General features: G+C 33.0%; 2 protein-coding genes across 2 annotated transcripts; one reads left to right on the top strand and one right to left on the bottom strand.

Moving 5' to 3' along the window:
- Positions 1-422: 422 nt before the first annotated feature.
- On the bottom strand, positions 423-8070 carry bub1bb (BUB1 mitotic checkpoint serine/threonine kinase Bb). The gene is made up of 9 exons (XM_073827625.1): positions 7936-8070; positions 6674-6829; positions 6544-6603; positions 6315-6459; positions 6040-6236; positions 2995-3182; positions 2722-2906; positions 2474-2571; positions 423-932 (listed from the first exon to the last, which is right to left on the bottom strand). Exons 2-9 carry the CDS (start codon positions 6811-6813, stop codon positions 629-631), a joined length of 1317 nt encoding a protein of 438 aa, XP_073683726.1. The 5' UTR covers positions 6814-6829; positions 7936-8070; the 3' UTR covers positions 423-628.
- A 607-nt stretch (positions 8071-8677) lies between these two features.
- On the top strand, positions 8678-17714 carry LOC141296081 (abscission/NoCut checkpoint regulator-like). Its single transcript, XM_073827362.1, has 11 exons — positions 8678-8761; positions 8840-8961; positions 9857-9910; positions 9988-10151; positions 11755-11897; positions 11978-12083; positions 13374-13592; positions 14260-14336; positions 14774-14875; positions 15024-15178; positions 17541-17714. Exons 1-11 carry the CDS (start codon positions 8708-8710, stop codon positions 17620-17622), a joined length of 1278 nt encoding a protein of 425 aa, XP_073683463.1. The 5' UTR covers positions 8678-8707; the 3' UTR covers positions 17623-17714.
- Positions 17715-18921: the final 1207 nt, after the last annotated feature.

The raw sequence follows: 18921 nt of genomic DNA, 5'->3' as shown, positions 1-18921 counted from the left end.
TTTTTTCACCAGTTTTTGCTCTAAACTTTGACAAAACCAGTCTTAGAAGCACAAGTATATTTGTAGCAATAGCCAAAAATAAACTATATGGGTCAAAATTACAGATTTTTCTTTTATGCCAAATATCATTAGGATAAGTAAAGATCCTGTTCCATAAAAACATTTTGTAAATTTCCTACCGTAAATATATCCAAACTCAATTTTTGATTAGTAATATGCATTACTAAGAACTTCATTTGGACGACTTAAAAAGCGATTTAAAAGTAAATCTAGTTCCTGAAGTCAAAACACAAAAGCAGTTTGATACCGAATTGGTTGCATTTATTGAAGCATTAATTTCCACAAAATAAATGACAAAATAATGCCCAGTCATAAATGCTACTCTTGCTATATAAAAAAAATCCCAAAACAATGTGGGGTTACAAAAAGTATGTATATACAAAAAAAAAAAGTATGTACAAAAACACAGGAATATGATTATACACAAAGACATCTACAACAAATAATAACAGTGTTTCAAAGCTAGTAAGCAGCCTTTTCAGTAAAGTTAGAACTTTTTCAAACATCTAAGACTGCTGTCTAGATAGAAAGCACTCTTTCTGTTTGAAACGCAGCCTGTCTGTCCACTTCACTTTGCATTGTATTCCACAGGTTTTTCATCGTCTGCAGCGCTGCTTTGTGTCTGTAGTTTGCGAGTGAGTTTCTGTCGGTAGCGCTCGGCTCGCAGCTCCTCGAAGGAGAACTCTGTGGCTCCGCTGTTGAGCAGCTCTTTGCAGTACATGCTCTGCTCTCGGATTTTCCCGTCCTCCTGCGTCTGGAGCTGCATCATCTGCTGTCGCTCCTGCAGCATCTTCAGCGGCGTCTGCTCCGGCCTGCAGGGCTTCCTGGTCGACAGCACCGAGTTCACCGCCGGGTTGATTTTACACGGAGTGCTGGAGGAGAAAATGACAGAAATGAGGTGAGTACATTGAAACAGACATGTGAACATATTAGTGCACTTCAGTTTTAGAAGATGTATACTTAGTGATCATTAGGAGGTCAACATGAAATCAAAATTGCTCATTCTATTTTACTTTTTTAATGCATGTTCCTCGTCTTATTGTGTATGATCCATCACTGTAGGATAGAGTTATTATTAACCAAAACTAAAATGATAAAAAAAAAAAGTTAAAATGAAAAACATTAACTTAAGTTAAAATAAGTTAGTTTTATATATACTATAAACTATACTATATATTATTTTTTCTTTTGTCAACTAATGAACCTTATTGTAAAGTGTTACAAAAAAAAAAAAAAAAACACACTAATGCATCAATTTCTAAAACTTAAAAATTAGGATGCAAACAGAAATTATAAAAAAATAAATACAAAATATTAAATAAAACTATGTATGACATAATACGCTGACACTAAAAGAACATTGCATAGGGGTTTTCAAAACTAAAAACATTAAAAAATATATATTTTTCCCCTTACTTAAAATAAAATAAACAGTAACTGAAAAAATGAAATATTAAAAATTAAAAATATATATATATTTTTTTAAAAAGTTGCTAGCTGCTACAGCAATTTGTCTAATTTTTATTTGGTTTACTTTTAAGAACTAAAACTGAAACAATATTTTAAAAAACATTTAAAAAAAATAAAATGGTAAAGCAAACTAAAATACAAATTACTACAACTTTATTAAAATGCAAAAAGAAATGATAAAAATGGAAACAAATTTAAAATGCTAAAGATATTAAAATCTTTAATTTCTTTTTATATTTTATGGACCCCAAAACATGATCATCCTTATCTTAAAGTTGAAAAGACATTTAATATAGCATATATAAAGTATAGATAGATCAAATATATAAAGGACCATTATATATTTATACTGTGAAAATTGTTAAAAATAAAACATTTTTCTATTTATCATCATACTTGCTTATCTGAATCAATCTACTTTATTTTTTTAGTTATTTTTATTTATTATAAATTGTTTTTTTTTTAGCCCAGTTTAAAAACCTTTATTACAGCATGTTATTATAAAGGAACTAAATCACAATCTTTCATGCGCTGAGAGACTCGACATCCATCATATTATATGACCCTGGGTCTTAAATAGCACAGGTTTATTGTAGAAATAGCCAAAAATACAGCGTATGTCCCCAAAAAATTAGGATAATAAGTAAAAATCATGTTCCATGAACATATTTTGTAACGTTTCTACCGTAAATATATGCAAACTCAATTTCTTATTAGTGAAATGCATTGCTAAGAACTTTAATTGGACAACTTTAAAGGCGATTTTCTCAAAGTTTAGATTTTTTTTGCACCCTTAGATTCCAGATTTTTTTAATAGTTGTATCTCAGCCAAATATTGTCCTATCCAACAAACCATACATCAACGGAAAGCTTATTTATTCAGCTTTCAGATACCCTTATGACTGTGGTCCAGGGTCATATATATCTTCTAAATTAAACTCACACAGCAGGAGGCTGATCGTCCTCTTCCACAAACGGCTGGAAACTAGGTTTAGGTGGAGGAACGGCAACACTGAGACCCGATCTGGATTTTAGAGGCATCTGAAATCACAAACAAAACAATGTTTACCACGTAACGAATGCTGATCTGTCAGATAACAGCCACGTTCTCTTTCAAACGCCTCCAAGATGCAAAACTAGTCAGGTAACTGGCTAAACAGGTAACATTAGCATATCGCTCAACTGTCTTACCTTCACGTTGGTCCATTTCTCAGGTTTCTGTTCGTTCTCTTTAGCTCTGGCAGTAGGCGGCGCTGTCCAGATCTCAAACTTGGGCTCCTGCGGCTCGATTTCAGGAGCTTTATTCTCATCAAAAACCATGAGACGACTGTTCTGTTTGGGGCCCAGCGGCTGTTTAAACTGGAGCCCGCGAGCATCTGTGTCACAAAACAACAGCGTGATCGCACCGGATACCTGCATTTAATACTTATTACATAGAAAACTCTCGCTTTAGTTTCGACTGACATCCGATCGAAGCGTTCGCTCTGTTGATGGGAACCACAGCCTTTTTCTTCCCTTTGGCTTTGAGCTCAGCCAGTGTGGATCGCTGAGGCCCTGAAGGTTCTTCATCTTCTTCATCATCATCATCATCGTCGTTCTGTTGATCTGTCATGGATGACATCATCTGTCTGCACGCTCGTGCCTGCAGAGCTCTGGAGATCGACACATTTCATGATGAGATGCAACATTTCAAAGAGACTCAAACTGAGCAAGAATATGCCATTTGCTGCAGATGCTATTATTTGTATGGACAAAAAGTGATAATCAGTAGGGGTGTAAATCGGAGCCTTCAAGACGATTCGATACGATACCGATTTCTTAAGCCAACGATTCGATTATTTTCGATACTTCAGAATTCCCTGTGATACGATGCGATTCGATTCAATATTAGATATTTTTACATGATATCTATTAAGTTTCAAATAAATCAACAAAAATAGTAAATAATTTGCCTTTTATTGAGAATACAGAAACAGTATTCTATTCACATAATGTGTATGTTCCACTAAAGCAGTTGTGCTCAATGCACTGCAAATAGAACAGCAAATATAAGTTACTGCATCTACAAAGTGCAATCAGATAAATTGTAATAAGAAAAAAAAAAAAAAAAAAAAAACTTATAGTGCAGGTCTACTATGGCCAATTAGCCTATTCACCGTTTTAAAAAAGTTTCTTTCATACAAAATTGGTTACATTTTGAAAATACAATTTGCAGCTTATTAAGAGGTAATGGTCACACATCCTCTGCAGTAGATGAACTGCAAATAGAATACTACTCCACAAAATCAGTTCAAAATCATCGCTCTTGAAAGTCAGACAACAATGTGAGGTCTGTGAACATGAACAACATCATAGACGGACTGTGAAACGAAAGTAACGCGTGTGAAGAAGAAGACAGTGAGGTTAGTGCCACCCGCAGCTTAGGAGTAGGTAGTACGCTTAATACATCGGAGCCATAGACAGTAAAAGAAAGGTCGGAACGGATTCTAAAAATAGACAAGTGAACAAACAGGCGGCAAAATAAACACATTAATCGATATTCTTGCGGACGAATCGATGCATTGTATCGGCGGCTGCATAATCGATGCATCGATACGAATCGATTAATATTTACACCCCTAATAATCAGGGTTCGTACAGATACTGTAAAATACAATTTCAGGACTTATCAAGCACTACTTTTTTGATTTTCAAGGACTTCTATCAGAGATCTCACTTATGATTTGATGCTTTCTACCGTTTAAGGAAAAAAATGTAAAAATAAATATAGCAAAACCACTCTAAATTAAAATGTTTCACGATTCACATGGCAAAGTCCTGACCTGAATAATGATTCGCAAACCATCATTTCAGATCAGGACTCAAATCACAACTTATTAAATTAACAAAATGATTAAAGAGCCCACTGTGAACCTACGAACTTAATCAAATGATTCGCACTCCAAAGTCTCGATCTAAGTCAAATGATTAGTAAAAGGAGATTTGAAGTCCAATCCGAATCAAATGATTTAAGTTCTTAACTAAGTCAAATGATTCGCAAACCTGCTCTGAAGTTCTTATGTAAATCAAATGATTCGCTAAACGAGATTTGAAGCACAATCTGAATCAATTGATTAGTGATGCGGAAAGTCTTGATGTAAGTCAAGTGATTCACGATACACAATTTGAAGACTCGATCTGAATCAAATGATTCACAATTCACTGTTCGAAGTCCCGACCTGATTAATGAGTCGCGACCAATCATTTCAGATCAGGACTCCAACTGCGAATCATTTAATTCACAGAATGATTCAAAAACCCACTCTAAAGTTCTGATTTTACTCAAATGATTCATGATTCACACTCCAAAGTCCGGATCTGAGTCAATTGATTCACAATATGCGACTTGAGGTTTAGATCTAAATCAGTTGATTCGCGACACGCAAAGTTCCGATCTAAATAAAATGATTAGCAAAACGAGATTTAAAGCCAGATCTGAATCAATTGATTCGCGACACGCAAAGTTTTGATCTAAATCAAATGATTCATGATACCCGATCTGTGAACTGAATCAATTGAATCGCCATAAAAGTTCAGATCAAAGTCAAATGATTCAAGAACCCGCTCTGAAAGTTCCGATCTAAATCAAACGATTCGCGATACACGACTTGAGATTTGCAAACCTGCTCTAAAGTCCTGATCTAAATCAAGTGATTCGTGATACACGATTTGAAGGCTTGATCTGAATCAAATGATTCGCAATCCGAGCTCTTAGGTTCCGATCTAAATTAAATGATTTGCGTTCCATGCTGAAGTTCCGACCTAAATAATGATTCGCAATCACAAACCATTATTTCAGATCAGGACTTGGTGCGCAGTTCGCAAATCATTCAATTTACAGAATGATTCAAGAACACGCTCTGAAGTCCAGATCTGAATCAAATGATTTGCGATACGCAGTTCGATTGAACCGCTTCGAAGAAGTAAATCATGTTGCGACACAATAGGTTTTAAAATCATAAGAGATGACGAAATTCAAAAAACAAATGGCTCTTTTAATTTGATCTGATTTTACTAGTGAATCACTTGAAATGAAAAGAAGTCACGAGTTTGAATCAATCGGAGTGGTTCCAGCTTAAATGAATCATTCAGTTGATTTTTAGTTCATCTGTTCCTCATTATGCATCTTCATCCATGTTTACACAACACTGTCAGCACCACTACTGGCTTAGTTCGATAGTTTATGACATTAACTGAAATAAGCCAAAAAACTTAATTTTTGATTGAGAGATGAAAATAAATGTTCCAAAAAAAAAAAAAATAAATAAAAAGTGAGACGTTTTAGAGGCTCGGGAAGATCCTTCCTCCACTGAGGAACAGGGAAAGTAAAGCTTCTGGAAACAAACGTTCCTCAAAACACCCTGATGATCAGATTTGAGATTCATGGGGAATCAAATAAAGCCAAGCTGCTTCAGTCCAGTGAGTGTCCATCCCCTTAATACACAAAATATTCATTGGAAGCTTCCTAACCTGTGAAACACATGTAGTTTCTCTACAGGATCTGCTCCACACTTGATCCCGTCCTGAAAGACACTGTCAGCCATCTTTATATTTCCTCTCTTCTCGTACTCTTCAGACCAGGCGATGTAAAAAGCGGCTTGCATGGTTCCGATTCCTTGAGCTTGCATGTAGCGGTAGACATCCATCGGTTCAGAACAGCCCTCCGCCTGCGAGGAAACAGAAACAAGCATGTTTAAAACACTGTAAAGTCATCTGAATGCTCATTTAGAAGGTTTGTGACTCACAAAATCGATCCAGAGCTCAACGTAGCGAACGTCATTGTGATATTTCTTGTCGGCAGTGAAGCGTGTAACAGCTCTTTCGAGAAGCACTGATAAATTACTCTCCTTTCCACCCTGTGGAAACGTCTGCTTTGTCCATTTTATGTACCTGCATTTACAAAAATATGAATTATGCATGATTTGCATATCAAAAGTCAACATCCTCTGCAATTGTCATCGTAATAATCCATACCTGACCCAAACATCTAAAGGATCGTCTCCATCGTACAGCCGCAGCTCGGACTCAAATGCTCTGAAAAAGACAGATGCTATTAATGAATTGTTCTGAAACAGGTCTATAGTTGAGTTAAAACATCACGTACTGTTTTTGCTGATTGAGGGCCGTGTGGTTTCCCTCCTGCTGCTGAGACAGAGCCTGGTGCAGGGCCGATACGGAGCGACCTTGTCTCAAAGGCTGGATGTTTTCTTTACACAATTCCCATTCGGCATCACACACTGCCATGGCTGGAGAAACAGATCTGGAAGAAGAGGAACAACTTATGACTTATGATACTGAATGGTTAACCTAGTCATATACACTACCAGTCAAAAGTTTTTGAACGGTAAGATTTTAAAGCAGCATTTATTTGATCCAAAACACAGCAAAAGCAGTAATATTGCGAAATATTTTTAACTATTTAAATGAACTGCTTTCTATTTGAATATATTTTCAAATGTAATTTATTCTTGTGATCAAACCTAGATTTTCAGCAACATTACTCCAGTCTTCAGTGTCACATGATCCTTCAAAAATCATTCTAATATGCTGATTAATTTGCTCCTCAATTTCTTTTTAAATAATTTGTAATATTTAAAACTATTTTTTCAGATTTTTTTTAATGAATAAAAAGATCAGCATTTATGTGAAATAAAAAGCATTTGTAACATTATACACTATGCCATTTAAGAGCTTGGAGTCTGTATCATGTTTTTTTATTTTTTGGGGGAAAGAAATGATAGAAATGAATACTTTTATTTAGCAAGTATGCTTTCAATTGCTCAAAAGCGATTAAAGAAGATATTTATAATCTAACAAAAGATTTCTACTTCATATACATGTTGTTTTTCTGAACTTTCTATTAATCAAAGAAACCTGAAAATAATTGTACTCGGCTGTTTTCAACATAGTAATAATGTTTTTTGAGCAGCAAATCAGAATATTTAAATGATTTCTGCAAGGTTCATGTGACATTGGAGACTGGAGTAATGATGCTGAAAATTTAGCTTTGATCACAGAAATAAATTAAATTTTAAAACATACTCAAATTTAAATCAGCTATTTGGCATAGTAAAAATATTTCAAAATTTTAGTGTTTTTGCTGTACTTTGAATCAAATAAATGCAGGCTTGGTGAGCAGAAGAGACCTCTTTTAAAAACATTAAAATCGTACTGTTCAAAAACGGTTGCATGGTAGAGTAGCCTATATACCATGGTAAAGTACCCAATGTCATAAAAACCTAAAAAAAACTGCATCAAATCAAAGCTATTAAAGAGATAAACCAGTAAATAAGGACAAAACGCTCAGCTAAGTCAATCTGCAAAACAAAACACATCTGTGAAGCACATAAAACAAATAGGACTTACATTTTCCAAACAGAAATCTCCTTAAATGTTTCTCTTCTTCAAACCAGGCGTCTTTAAAAAGCAAAACTGCACGAATGTGCGTTTATTTGATATATTTCTTGATCTTGCAAGATTGTGTTGTCTCTTCGTGTTCACGTTGACGGCGCAAAAGACATTTGAACAAAAACCGGAAGCGCGCCAATGAGATTCTGATTGGGCGAGGCGCTCACGTGACCACGCGACAGCCATTTAGAGCGTCTCTAAAATAATAACAGGCTATTATTATTATTTTTTTAAATAAACACAAGTGTTTGTATTTTTAATGTGTTATAATAGCGATAGTGTTTTCTGACCGTTATTTTTGTTCGCCATACATTTTGACAATATGCAAACGCGTTGGCGTTATGTTGCATGCTGGGAAAACGAGTTTTACTTGTATGTTTTAATTTTAATAGTTTTGAATGTTCCATTCGTGATTAATTTTAAGACACTTTAGGTAATTATTTTAATGTCTAAAAACCCTTTTACACTATTCCGCATGTATTGATCCTTTCAAACTATTAAAGCTGTCAATGCTGCAATCGAGAAAACTACATTTCCCTTCACATCCCAGTTCTCTCACAGCGCTTCCTGTGTTTACATGCTCTGATTCAAGAGAAGCGTCATTGATAGAGTGCATCTATAATCGTAACATAAACTAAATGTATGCTTTTAGTTATTACTATCTTAAGCATTTAAAGAGCCACACTGGCGAAGCCCGGTCTGTTTTTATGTTTCCCTGAAGAATCTCAATATGGATAATCGCTGTTATGGCTGTACATCAAAGTTCACTCTCTTCAGAAAAGAGGTTAGCGCTTATAAACACAGTTAATTTCATTTCACCACCTTTATTGAAAGTATTTGACTTGGTTTTGTGTTTTTGCAGCTGGGTTGTAAAAGCTGTGGCCGTTCTTTTTGCTCTGGGTGTCTGACATTCAATGCTGTGGTGCCAAAATATGGAAATAGCCAGCAGAAAGTCTGCAAACAGTGTTTTGGAAACCTAACAAGGTCTGGAAACCAAACACAGTTCATCCGACTAAAAACTAGTTTTACACTACCAGTCAAAAGTTTTTGAACAGTAAGATTTTTAATGTTGTTTAAATAAGTCTCTTCTGCTCACAGAGCCTCCGTTTATTTGATTCAAAGTACAGCAAAAGCAGTAAAATTGTGAAATAGTTTTACCATTTAAAATAACTGCTTTCTATTTGAATACAATTTAAAATGTAATTTATTCCTGTGATTTCAAAGCTGAACTTTCAGCATCATTACTCCAGTCTTCAGTGTCACATGATCCTTCAGAAATCAGTCTAATATTCAGATTTTCTGCTCAAAAAATACATTTTTATTAATATTATGTTGGAAACAGCTAAGTAGATTTTTTCAGATTTCTTAGATGAATAGAAAGTTCAGAAGAACAGCATTTATCTAAAAGATAAATATTCTGTAGTCTTTATCATCACTTTTGATTCATTTGACTCCAAGCTTTTGAATGGTATAGTGTATAATGTACCAAAAGCTTTATATTTCAGATAAATTCTGATCTTTGGATTTTTCTATTTATCAAAAAATCCTTAAAAATATTCTCAACTGTTCAGTATTGATAGCAATAATAATAAAAAGTGTTATTTGAGCAGCAAATCAGCATATTAGAATAATTTCTGAAGAATCATGTGACACCGAAGAAGTAATGATGCTGAAAATTCAGCTTTGAAATCACAGGAATAAATTACATTTTAAAACATATTCAAATAGAAAGCAGTTAATTTAAATAGTTAAAAATATTTCGCAACATTACTGCTTTTGCTGTGTTTTGGATCAAATAAATGCTTCTTTAAAAAAAAAAACATTAAAATCTTACCTTTCAAAAACTTTTGACTGGTTTTTGACAGTTGTTTTTGTGCAGTTCAGGCAACCAGAATGATGCTGGCAGATGGTCTCCACCTGAAAACTACAAAAAGTAAGATTCTGTAAGCATCACATGGGAATTGCACCTGTCTGCCAATGCAATAAAACTAATTTGGTGGCATTTCGCAGGCGGGTTGCTGCTCTTGAAGCCAAACAAGCTCAGCAGAATCAGCCTTCCAGACCTGCAGGAGGAAAAAGCAGCAACGTGAGTCTGGTTTCAACCAAAGGTCTCAGTAAAGAGGACCAGATCATCGCAGAACGACTCAACAAGCTGAAAGAGGAGACCAAGCCAAGTAAGATCTGTCCAAATCCGCAGCTAGATCCACAAATGTCAACTGCTTGATTGTTTATATTGTCATAAAACTTGACTATATTATCATCCAGCTCTAATCTGCAAAATGCAATTATAAGATATTAAGATATTATAAACGTTAACATTATTATTTTCAGCTGCTTGCAAACATTTTGAGACGTATTGCTTGATATTTGGCTTCATTCAAGATATCTGAGAACCAGAGATGATATTTTTCATTTTGTGTAAAATTATCCTTGTACAGTGATTGCTCAAAGGCTCACTGTTTTTTTTTACATTAAAAATAAATAAGTAAAAAAAAAATGATGTGACATGACTTTCAGTCATTAGTACTTGATTAAAATTCAAGTACCTTGAATGCATTAATGCGAAAACAGTGTAAACATTTAAAAAAAAACTGTTTAATATGAATTAAATATTAAATAAATAAATGAGTACGTGAATACAAAATATTAATAAAATAAATTGCAAAATTTTGATTGAATTAAATAAATAAATAAAAATAAAGATTAAATATGTAATAATATTAATGAATAGAAGCTAAATACTTTCCAAATAATATTGTAGGCAGATTTATAATATTAATTTACAATGTTGTTAAATATTAAATAAATATTAAATAAAAATGATTATCTTAAATCTTAAAACATTATAATTATGTTCAAGTAATAATAACAATAATACTAAAAGCCAGGGTTATTATACAATTAAATAAAATGAACTTTAATGTGTAAAGTTAATAAAAATAAACGTATACATACTTCAACTAAAATAAAAATGAATAAACACTCAGTTAAAAAAATATAAAGTACATTGCAAAATTATTTTGCTATTTTGCAAAATTGTTATTTTAGTATCACTGACATTCTATTTTTTTTTTTTTTTTACGTTTTAGCCATTTTTTTTTTAAATATTAAAAAAAATACCAAAAAATAGCTTAAACTTTAACTCTAATTAAAATGAAAACAGAAATAAATACTAATTAAAAAAATTATAGAAATAGAGTCTTAGTGATACTAAAATAACACTGGTAAAACTTTATTTTGCAATATGTGACCCTGGACCACAAAACCAGTCTTAAGCCGCTGGGGTATATTTGTAGCAATAGCCAAAAATACATTGTATGTGTCAAAATTATTGATTTTTCTTTTATGTCAAAAATCATTAGGAAATTAAGTAAAGATCATGTTCCATGAAGATTTTTTTTGTAAAATTCCTATTGTAAATGTATCAAAATGTAATTTTTGATTAGTAATATGCATTGTTAAGAACCTAATTTGGACAACTTTAAAGGTGATTTTCTCAGTATTTTGATTTTTTTGCACCCTCAGATTCCAGATTTTCAAATAGATGTATCTCGGCCAAATATTGTCATGTCTTAACAAACCATACATCAATAGAAAGCTTATTTACTGAGCTTTCATATTATATATACATCTCAGTTTTGTAAAATTTAACCTTATGACTGGTTTTGTGGTCCAGGGTCACATATTATAAACATATTAAACTAATGATAATAATAACCGATTTATTTAATATAACACCTTTAAAAGTTGACCCGATGTGTCTCTCTGTCCTATCAGAGTCCATACCGTCAGAGAAGGATTTGGAGTCTCGTCTTGCTGCATTAAAAGCCCCGATTCAGCCTGTGCCATCAGCTAAAGACATGGAGGAGCGTCTGGCTGCCTTACAGGGACGACCATCGCCTTCTCAAGACCCACCGCCTGTAATTACAATATCAGCTTTACCTTGACATGTTCCGTTGACACAACAATGCAGATTAATGTGGATGTTTAATGTGTGCAGGTTCATCAGCCGCCGGACCGCAGGACTCAGACAGAACAGGCCAATGATTTGATCACCCAGATGACAGAGGAAGTTGCTATTGATAACCAGAATCCATCTTTAGAGGGTACTTTCACCATTTATGATTGCCTGCTTTATTCTTGGATGTAAAGTTTAATATCCTGATTTAGTTTTATTATCATTAATGCATTGCAGTTTCGTTGTGCGCATTAAAATTGGTTTTAGGACACAAGATGAATGATAAAGCATCTTGATTGTATTAAACAATGAACATTAAATAGTTTCATAAAGCAATAAGCATCACAAAGCCATATGTTAGAGTGATTTTACTGTTGTTAAGACCAGACACTATAGGCAAAACCACTTATTTGGGGCAAATTTGCTTCTATAAAATGTCTAATTTAGGACTAGGCCAAAGAAAGCATCCAAAACACTAATTTAAGCATCTTATCGATTGCATCTGTAAAGTTCAATTACAATTCAAAGGCTAAGTGTTTTTTTTTCTCCACTTCAGCATCACTTACACTATTTTATTTTATTTTACTTATTTATTTATTTATTTATTTATTTATTTTAGATTATTTTATTTTATTTTTTTTATTCCTATGTGTATTGTGAAGAGGTTTAAAGGGGTTTGTTCATATATCATTCACTTTAAATAACATTTTATTTTTAAATATATTTATTCTGTCTGTTAAATAAAATTTAAAATTAATTTGAAAAAATAAAACTATAACAATTTCATTACAATAATCACACTTAGGCTAATAAAAATAAAAAATAATAAATAAAAATATTTATAAAAATAAATGAAATTAAAATGTATTAAAATTAGAATAAAACGATTTAATTAACAAATAAATAATACATCTAACTGTACAATACTATAGTGAGTAGAAAAATATTATATGTGACTTAATAGAAACTAAATATTTTCCAAATAATATTTTTGTCATAATATGAATGTATAATAATTATCTTAAATCTTAAAATAGTATAAAATATTACTAAAATGTCACTTGAAAAAAAGGAACTTTACCTGAAATATAATAAAATAAAAGGAAACTTTAACGTATTTTAAAGTTTGTTCATAAATCATTTATTTCTATTTTATTGATTAAAAATGTTGACAGAATTTTCTGATTTATTGAATGATAAAAAGAGGACAGTCAAAAGTTATATGTCAACAATATCAACAAGAATTTTGAACCTGGCTTGATTCAATGATCAGGTTTCTGTTCTGGAAAGTATGCGAATTAATGCATATTTAATTACATACTGTCTCATTTGCATACATAAATATAGCATTTCAGAAAGCTTGTAGTGCAAAGCATGTGATTAGTCAGCTTGGGAAATTATGATGATTTTCTTTTCTTAATATTCCTGAATTTTGCAGATGCAGACGGACCATTAAACGATCTTAATAAACAAGAAGGCGGTGGTGTGAATGAGAATGTGGATGACGGAGAGCTGTCAGTCAAACAGCTGGAGGCGGAGAAGAACCGTGTGATGGAGGAGGCCATGCAAGAGCTGAAGAAAGACAAACACAGCGAACAGCAGATGCTGGAGATGGCCAAAAGACTGGCTTTACTGCAGGGACGGGATCCAGAGCAGGGTGCGTTCACATCCGGAGACATGCAACCAGCTTTAGCTCTCACTAGTTGAAGTCTTATGTTCCTAATTAAAACTATAACAAATGAGATTGCAAGGATGTCAGATCAGCAATCATCATTCTTTAGGTTGAGTGCAGGTTGTTGCTTCTTATGCAGTTTGCTTTCTTAAAGTTGTCTAGGTGTTTCTGACAAAAATAGCTATTGAACAACAAAAAAAAATGGATGTTGTCGGATGTTGTTATATCACAAGAGAAGCAAGCTATGGCATTTTGATTGAAGATTACAGTCAAAAATGTTTAAAAAAATGAAGACCTAAAAAAATCTATCATGGAAAAAAATTAATAGATGAATCATTCACAAGAAGTAACATGCCGTATAAATTAAATGGGCTCACTTTCATGCTTAAATGCACGTTTTTTTGGTCTAAAGGAAAGTCTAAAAGTGAACAATTCGTTAGTTCAAAATTGTTTTATATTTTCCTCACAGTCAAAATCTAATAACTTTCTCCACCTTTGACTTACATTTTCTTAAGGCTTCATTGCAGGGAAAAGTAGGAGAGAATGCTCTCAGATTAATGTTACGTAATGGAAGTTAAATGCATTGTGAATGTGCTTCATGTTGTCTTATAATGGATGTGTAACACAGCAATGTTTCTGTCTGTTTGTTTAGTCAGACTGTCCGATTTCCAGCAGCCTGAAAGTGATGAGGAGACGGAGGAAGAGGCCATCAGCAGGGTGATGAAACAGGTCTGTGATATTTATAAAAATACCAAATCATAACTAGGAGATAAATAGTCAACATTATGACATATTTTGAGTTTTTAAGTCAACTATAATATAAATGGTCCTACTTATGACATAAAAAAACAAACAACTGTATTATATTAACAAGTCAAAATTATGACATGAAAGATCAAAGTTATGAAATAACTGAGATAAATACTCATAATTATGATATGAAGAAAACAAATATGACATATCAAATCATAATTATGACTATAAAAGTTGATCTCAAATGCTAAATCATAATTATGGTAGTGTAGGCTATATAAACCTGTTATTTTAAGCTGTGGCACTTTGCATAACAACCACCAGATGTCGCTGTTTAGACATCCATCAGAATTTTCAATTTTCAATTTAAAGGCCTTGTGTGTGTGGGTTTTTTTTGTGTGTCACTCGTTCAGTTATCAGAGGAAGCAGCTATAGATGAGGCCAGCGGTTATAACATCCCACCAGAGCTCAGCGGCCCAATGAACAGAGAGAAGGAGACGTTCAGCTGGAAGCCGGTAACAGCCTTACACACGTGCATCTCACAAACACATGCTAATGATGGCCAGTGTGTCTTCAACAAAATAAACTTCTCCTGAGTTGTCTGAACTGTGCATTATTTATCCATTTGTATTCAAGCTCTCAGCCTCACGGTCTAAATCAAAGCCAGCCGCTACTGTCTCACGGATCCAGCGCTCAAAAGATGAAAATAGTGATGATGAGGATGATGAAGAGCTGCCGTGGTGCTGCATCTGTAATAAGGACGCCACCATTCGCTGTCACACGTGTGAGCGGGATCTGTACTGCGCCCGCTGCTTTAGGTACAAAGGGTGACGCTCGTCTCATTTCTCATTAGTGTTCACTAAGATGAGAATCACTAGTACTAGTATAATACATATTTAGGTTGAATGACAATAAGTCCTCAAATTCGTAATCATAAACTTGAAGGTGGACTCTTCTGACCACCCTAGCAACCACACAGAATATCCTAACCACAGAGCAATGTTTTTAATAATTCTTTACCTTTTCAATTTACATTCAGTTTACAAAAAAAAAAAAAAAAAAAAACAGTCAGGCTTTGGTAAATCAGAATAATGAGATAAAAAGTTGGAATTATGAGATCCTAAAGTCATAATTATCAGATGAAGTTGAGATATAAAGTTATAATTGACAAAAAAAGTCAAAGTCAAAATTATGAAATACTTGGTCATAATTATGAGATACTAAAGTCATAATTATCAGATGAAGTTGAATATGAGATAAAAGGATAAAAAAGTATGACCAAAAAATTGAAATTGTAAGATAAGTCAGGCTTTGGTAAATCGTAATTATGACATAAGTCAAAATTATGAAATACTAGGTCATAATTATGAGATAAAAAGTTGGAATTATGAGATACTAAAGTCATAATTATCAGATGAAGTTGAATATGAGATAAAAGGATAAAGATTTATGACCAAAAAAACTCGAAGTTGAAATTATGAACACTAAGTCGTAATTATGAGAAAAGTCAGGCTTCGGTAAATCGTAATTATGACTTAAGTCAAAATGATTAGATACCAAATCATAATTATCAGATGAAGTTGAGATATAAGATCATATCAGATGAATATGAGATATGAAGTGTTAATTGACAAAAAAAGTGAGTCAAAATTATGAAATACTAGGTCATAATTATGAGATACTAAAGTCATAATTATCAGATGAAGTTGAATATGAGATAATAGGATAAAGTATGACCAAAAAATCTCAAAAAGTTGAAATCATAAGATAAGTCAGGCTTTTTGATAAAAAGTTGGAATTATGAGATACTAAAGTCATAATTATCAGATGAAGTTGACATATAAGATCATATCAGATGAATATGAGATATGAAGTTATAATTGACAAAAAAAAGTCAAAGTCAAAATTATGAAATACTATGTCTCATAATTATGAGATAAAAAAGTTGGAATTATGAGATACTAAAGTCATAATTATCAGATGAAGTTGAATATGAGATAAAAGGATAAAAAATTATGACCAAAAAACGTAATTATGAGAAAAGTCAGGCTTTGGTAAATTGTAATTAAGACAGTCAGAATTATGAAATACTAGTGAATGCTAATACTAAATAGTGCTAATTATTAAATCAAAAGCTGAAATTGTGGCATACTAAGTCAGAATTATGAGATAAAAAAAACATAATTATCAAATAAAAATAAAAAGTTGAAAAGTCATAATTATGACAAAAAGTAAAAATGATTAATTACTAAGAAAGAGAAATGGACATAATTATATAAAAAGTCAACGTTATGATCTAAAACTTATTCCAGAACAAGTTGAAAAGTTGCAATTATGACAAAGAAGTCAAAGTTATGATATACTGTCATAATTATGAGATTAAAAACATTTAAATTATGAGATACTAAGTCATAATTAACAGATGAAGATGAAGAATATGAGATACAAAGTCAAGAAGTTTAAATTATGACATACTATGTCATAATTATGAGATAAATAGCCAAAAAAATTGAAATTATGACCTAAAAAGTGATAATTATAAAAGTCAAAATTATGATATAATAAAAAGTTGAGAAGTCACAATTATGACAAAATGTCAAAACGATTAATTCCTAAGTCATAATTCTGAGATAAATGGCCATAATTATGATAAAAAGTCAAAGTTATGATAAGGTCATAATTATGACTTCAAAAGTTGGTAAATTGTAATTATGACATGAGGGATAAGTATAGATTATGATAAATCATAATGATCACATAAGTCAAAATGATGATCTAGTTAGTCATAACTGTGAAATAAAGTCCAAATTTGGACCTCCTAAGTCATAATTATGAGATAAAAAGTCATAATCATCAGATAAAAGGTCAAAGTTATGACCCAAATGGCTGCGGTAAAGAGTTATGACCGATTATGATTATGATTTACCAAATCATTTTTTTCTTATGTGGTGAAATGTGCTTCCATACTAAATAGTTTTTTCAGACTTTATGGCACATCTTCCTCCTGTCAGATTTAATATTTTGACTCTCAGGTTGAACGTTAGTCTGAATTTTAACTCATTCAGGAATCATTCACTGGGTTTTTTTCCATGAGATCTTGCCGAGTGAAGTGTGCTGCGTTTTGCCATACTGTACGTACAATATTAATCAGTGTCTTCTCTCTCTCTCATTCTGCCACAGGGAAGGTCACGACAAATACGACAGAAAAGAGCATCACACTTCCTCATATACGGCCCCAAAGAAAGGCAAGAAGAAAACATGAAACCTCCATGAGCAGCCGTAGAATTTAGGTGAATAACTTATTTAGTTTAGCCAACAGAAATTAATAATGTCGCTTAAATGTGTTTATGAAACACAGCAGCCTTAGGCTTAAGATTCAACATCTTCAAACGATTTTAGTATCATGGTTGGCGGAATTAATAGACTCTTGAAAGATTGACAAATGATTGTAAATATAAAACTGGACTTAAAACTTCAATAAAACACTTGGAATGATAGCAGGTCATGTGCTTTAGAGAAATAGTTAGTGTTTTATTGTTTTACCAGCATCTCATCTGTGTTTTGCATTATATCCGTTGTGAAGCAACTCGCTCTCATTCATTTACACACTAATCTCTAACAGATGTTTTTGAATGAATGAATACTGTAGTCTCTAAACTCGTAAACGATCACGCTTCTCCGTTTTGCTTGTTATTAGTAAAGTTGTGATATTTGGCACACTGGTAGAGGACAGTCTCAACATTAACCATAGCAAGTTTGGAGTCTCTAACTCAAACTCTCTAGCGCCACCCCTTGTCCAAACTTTCACTTTCTTTATGCTAATTACCTTTGAACCATAAGGCACAGAATCAAATTTTTTTTCTCAGAATCCTTGGCTCATGCAGTCAAATGAAGTCCAAAATTCAAAAATCGTAAGGCTTAGTTTTTTTCTATTTTCAGTTGTTCGAAAAAACTACTTTTTGGAACTCGTCCTATACGGGTTGTCTGATTTTCACCAAAATTGGCTCAGATCAGCTTCAGACCATGCTGGCAAAAAGTTATGGAATTCAAGTTGGTTAGTTGCACCACTCTTGAATAACACGCAAACGAATTCTGCGAAAAGTGCGCAAAAATGGATACAAGGCTATATCTCCACAACGGTTTGACGTATTGAGACCAAACTTGGTGTGTGTTACAACAAGCATGACTTGAGGCTATCTGCAGTGTTTCGGCACAGTGCTACCTAGTGGTCAGGTGATTTGTTGCTTATAACTTCTCAATGGTTTGGCCAAAAACCACCAATGTCAGCCATTGTGGGCGTCGGCTATTTTGAATTTTGTAGTAAAATGCTATATTTTACGAACGCATTGACCTATCATTACAAAACTCGGTATGGGTCATCAGCACGATGCCCTGAAGGAGCCTACAAAAAGTTTCGAGCCAGCAGGGCTAGTGGTAAAATCAAATATTCACATGCTTATAACTTTGGCTGTGGTCGTCTTGTTTTCACGGGAGTCACCTTTTTTTTTCTATTAATTAATAATGTCATAAAATGCTTTATTTTACAAACACATTGACGTTA

Source organism: Garra rufa, chromosome 21, assembly GCF_049309525.1.
Source record: "Garra rufa chromosome 21, GarRuf1.0, whole genome shotgun sequence".
NCBI classification, from domain to species: domain Eukaryota; kingdom Metazoa; phylum Chordata; class Actinopteri; order Cypriniformes; family Cyprinidae; genus Garra; species Garra rufa.
This window is presented reverse-complemented; position numbering and strand designations above follow the sequence as displayed.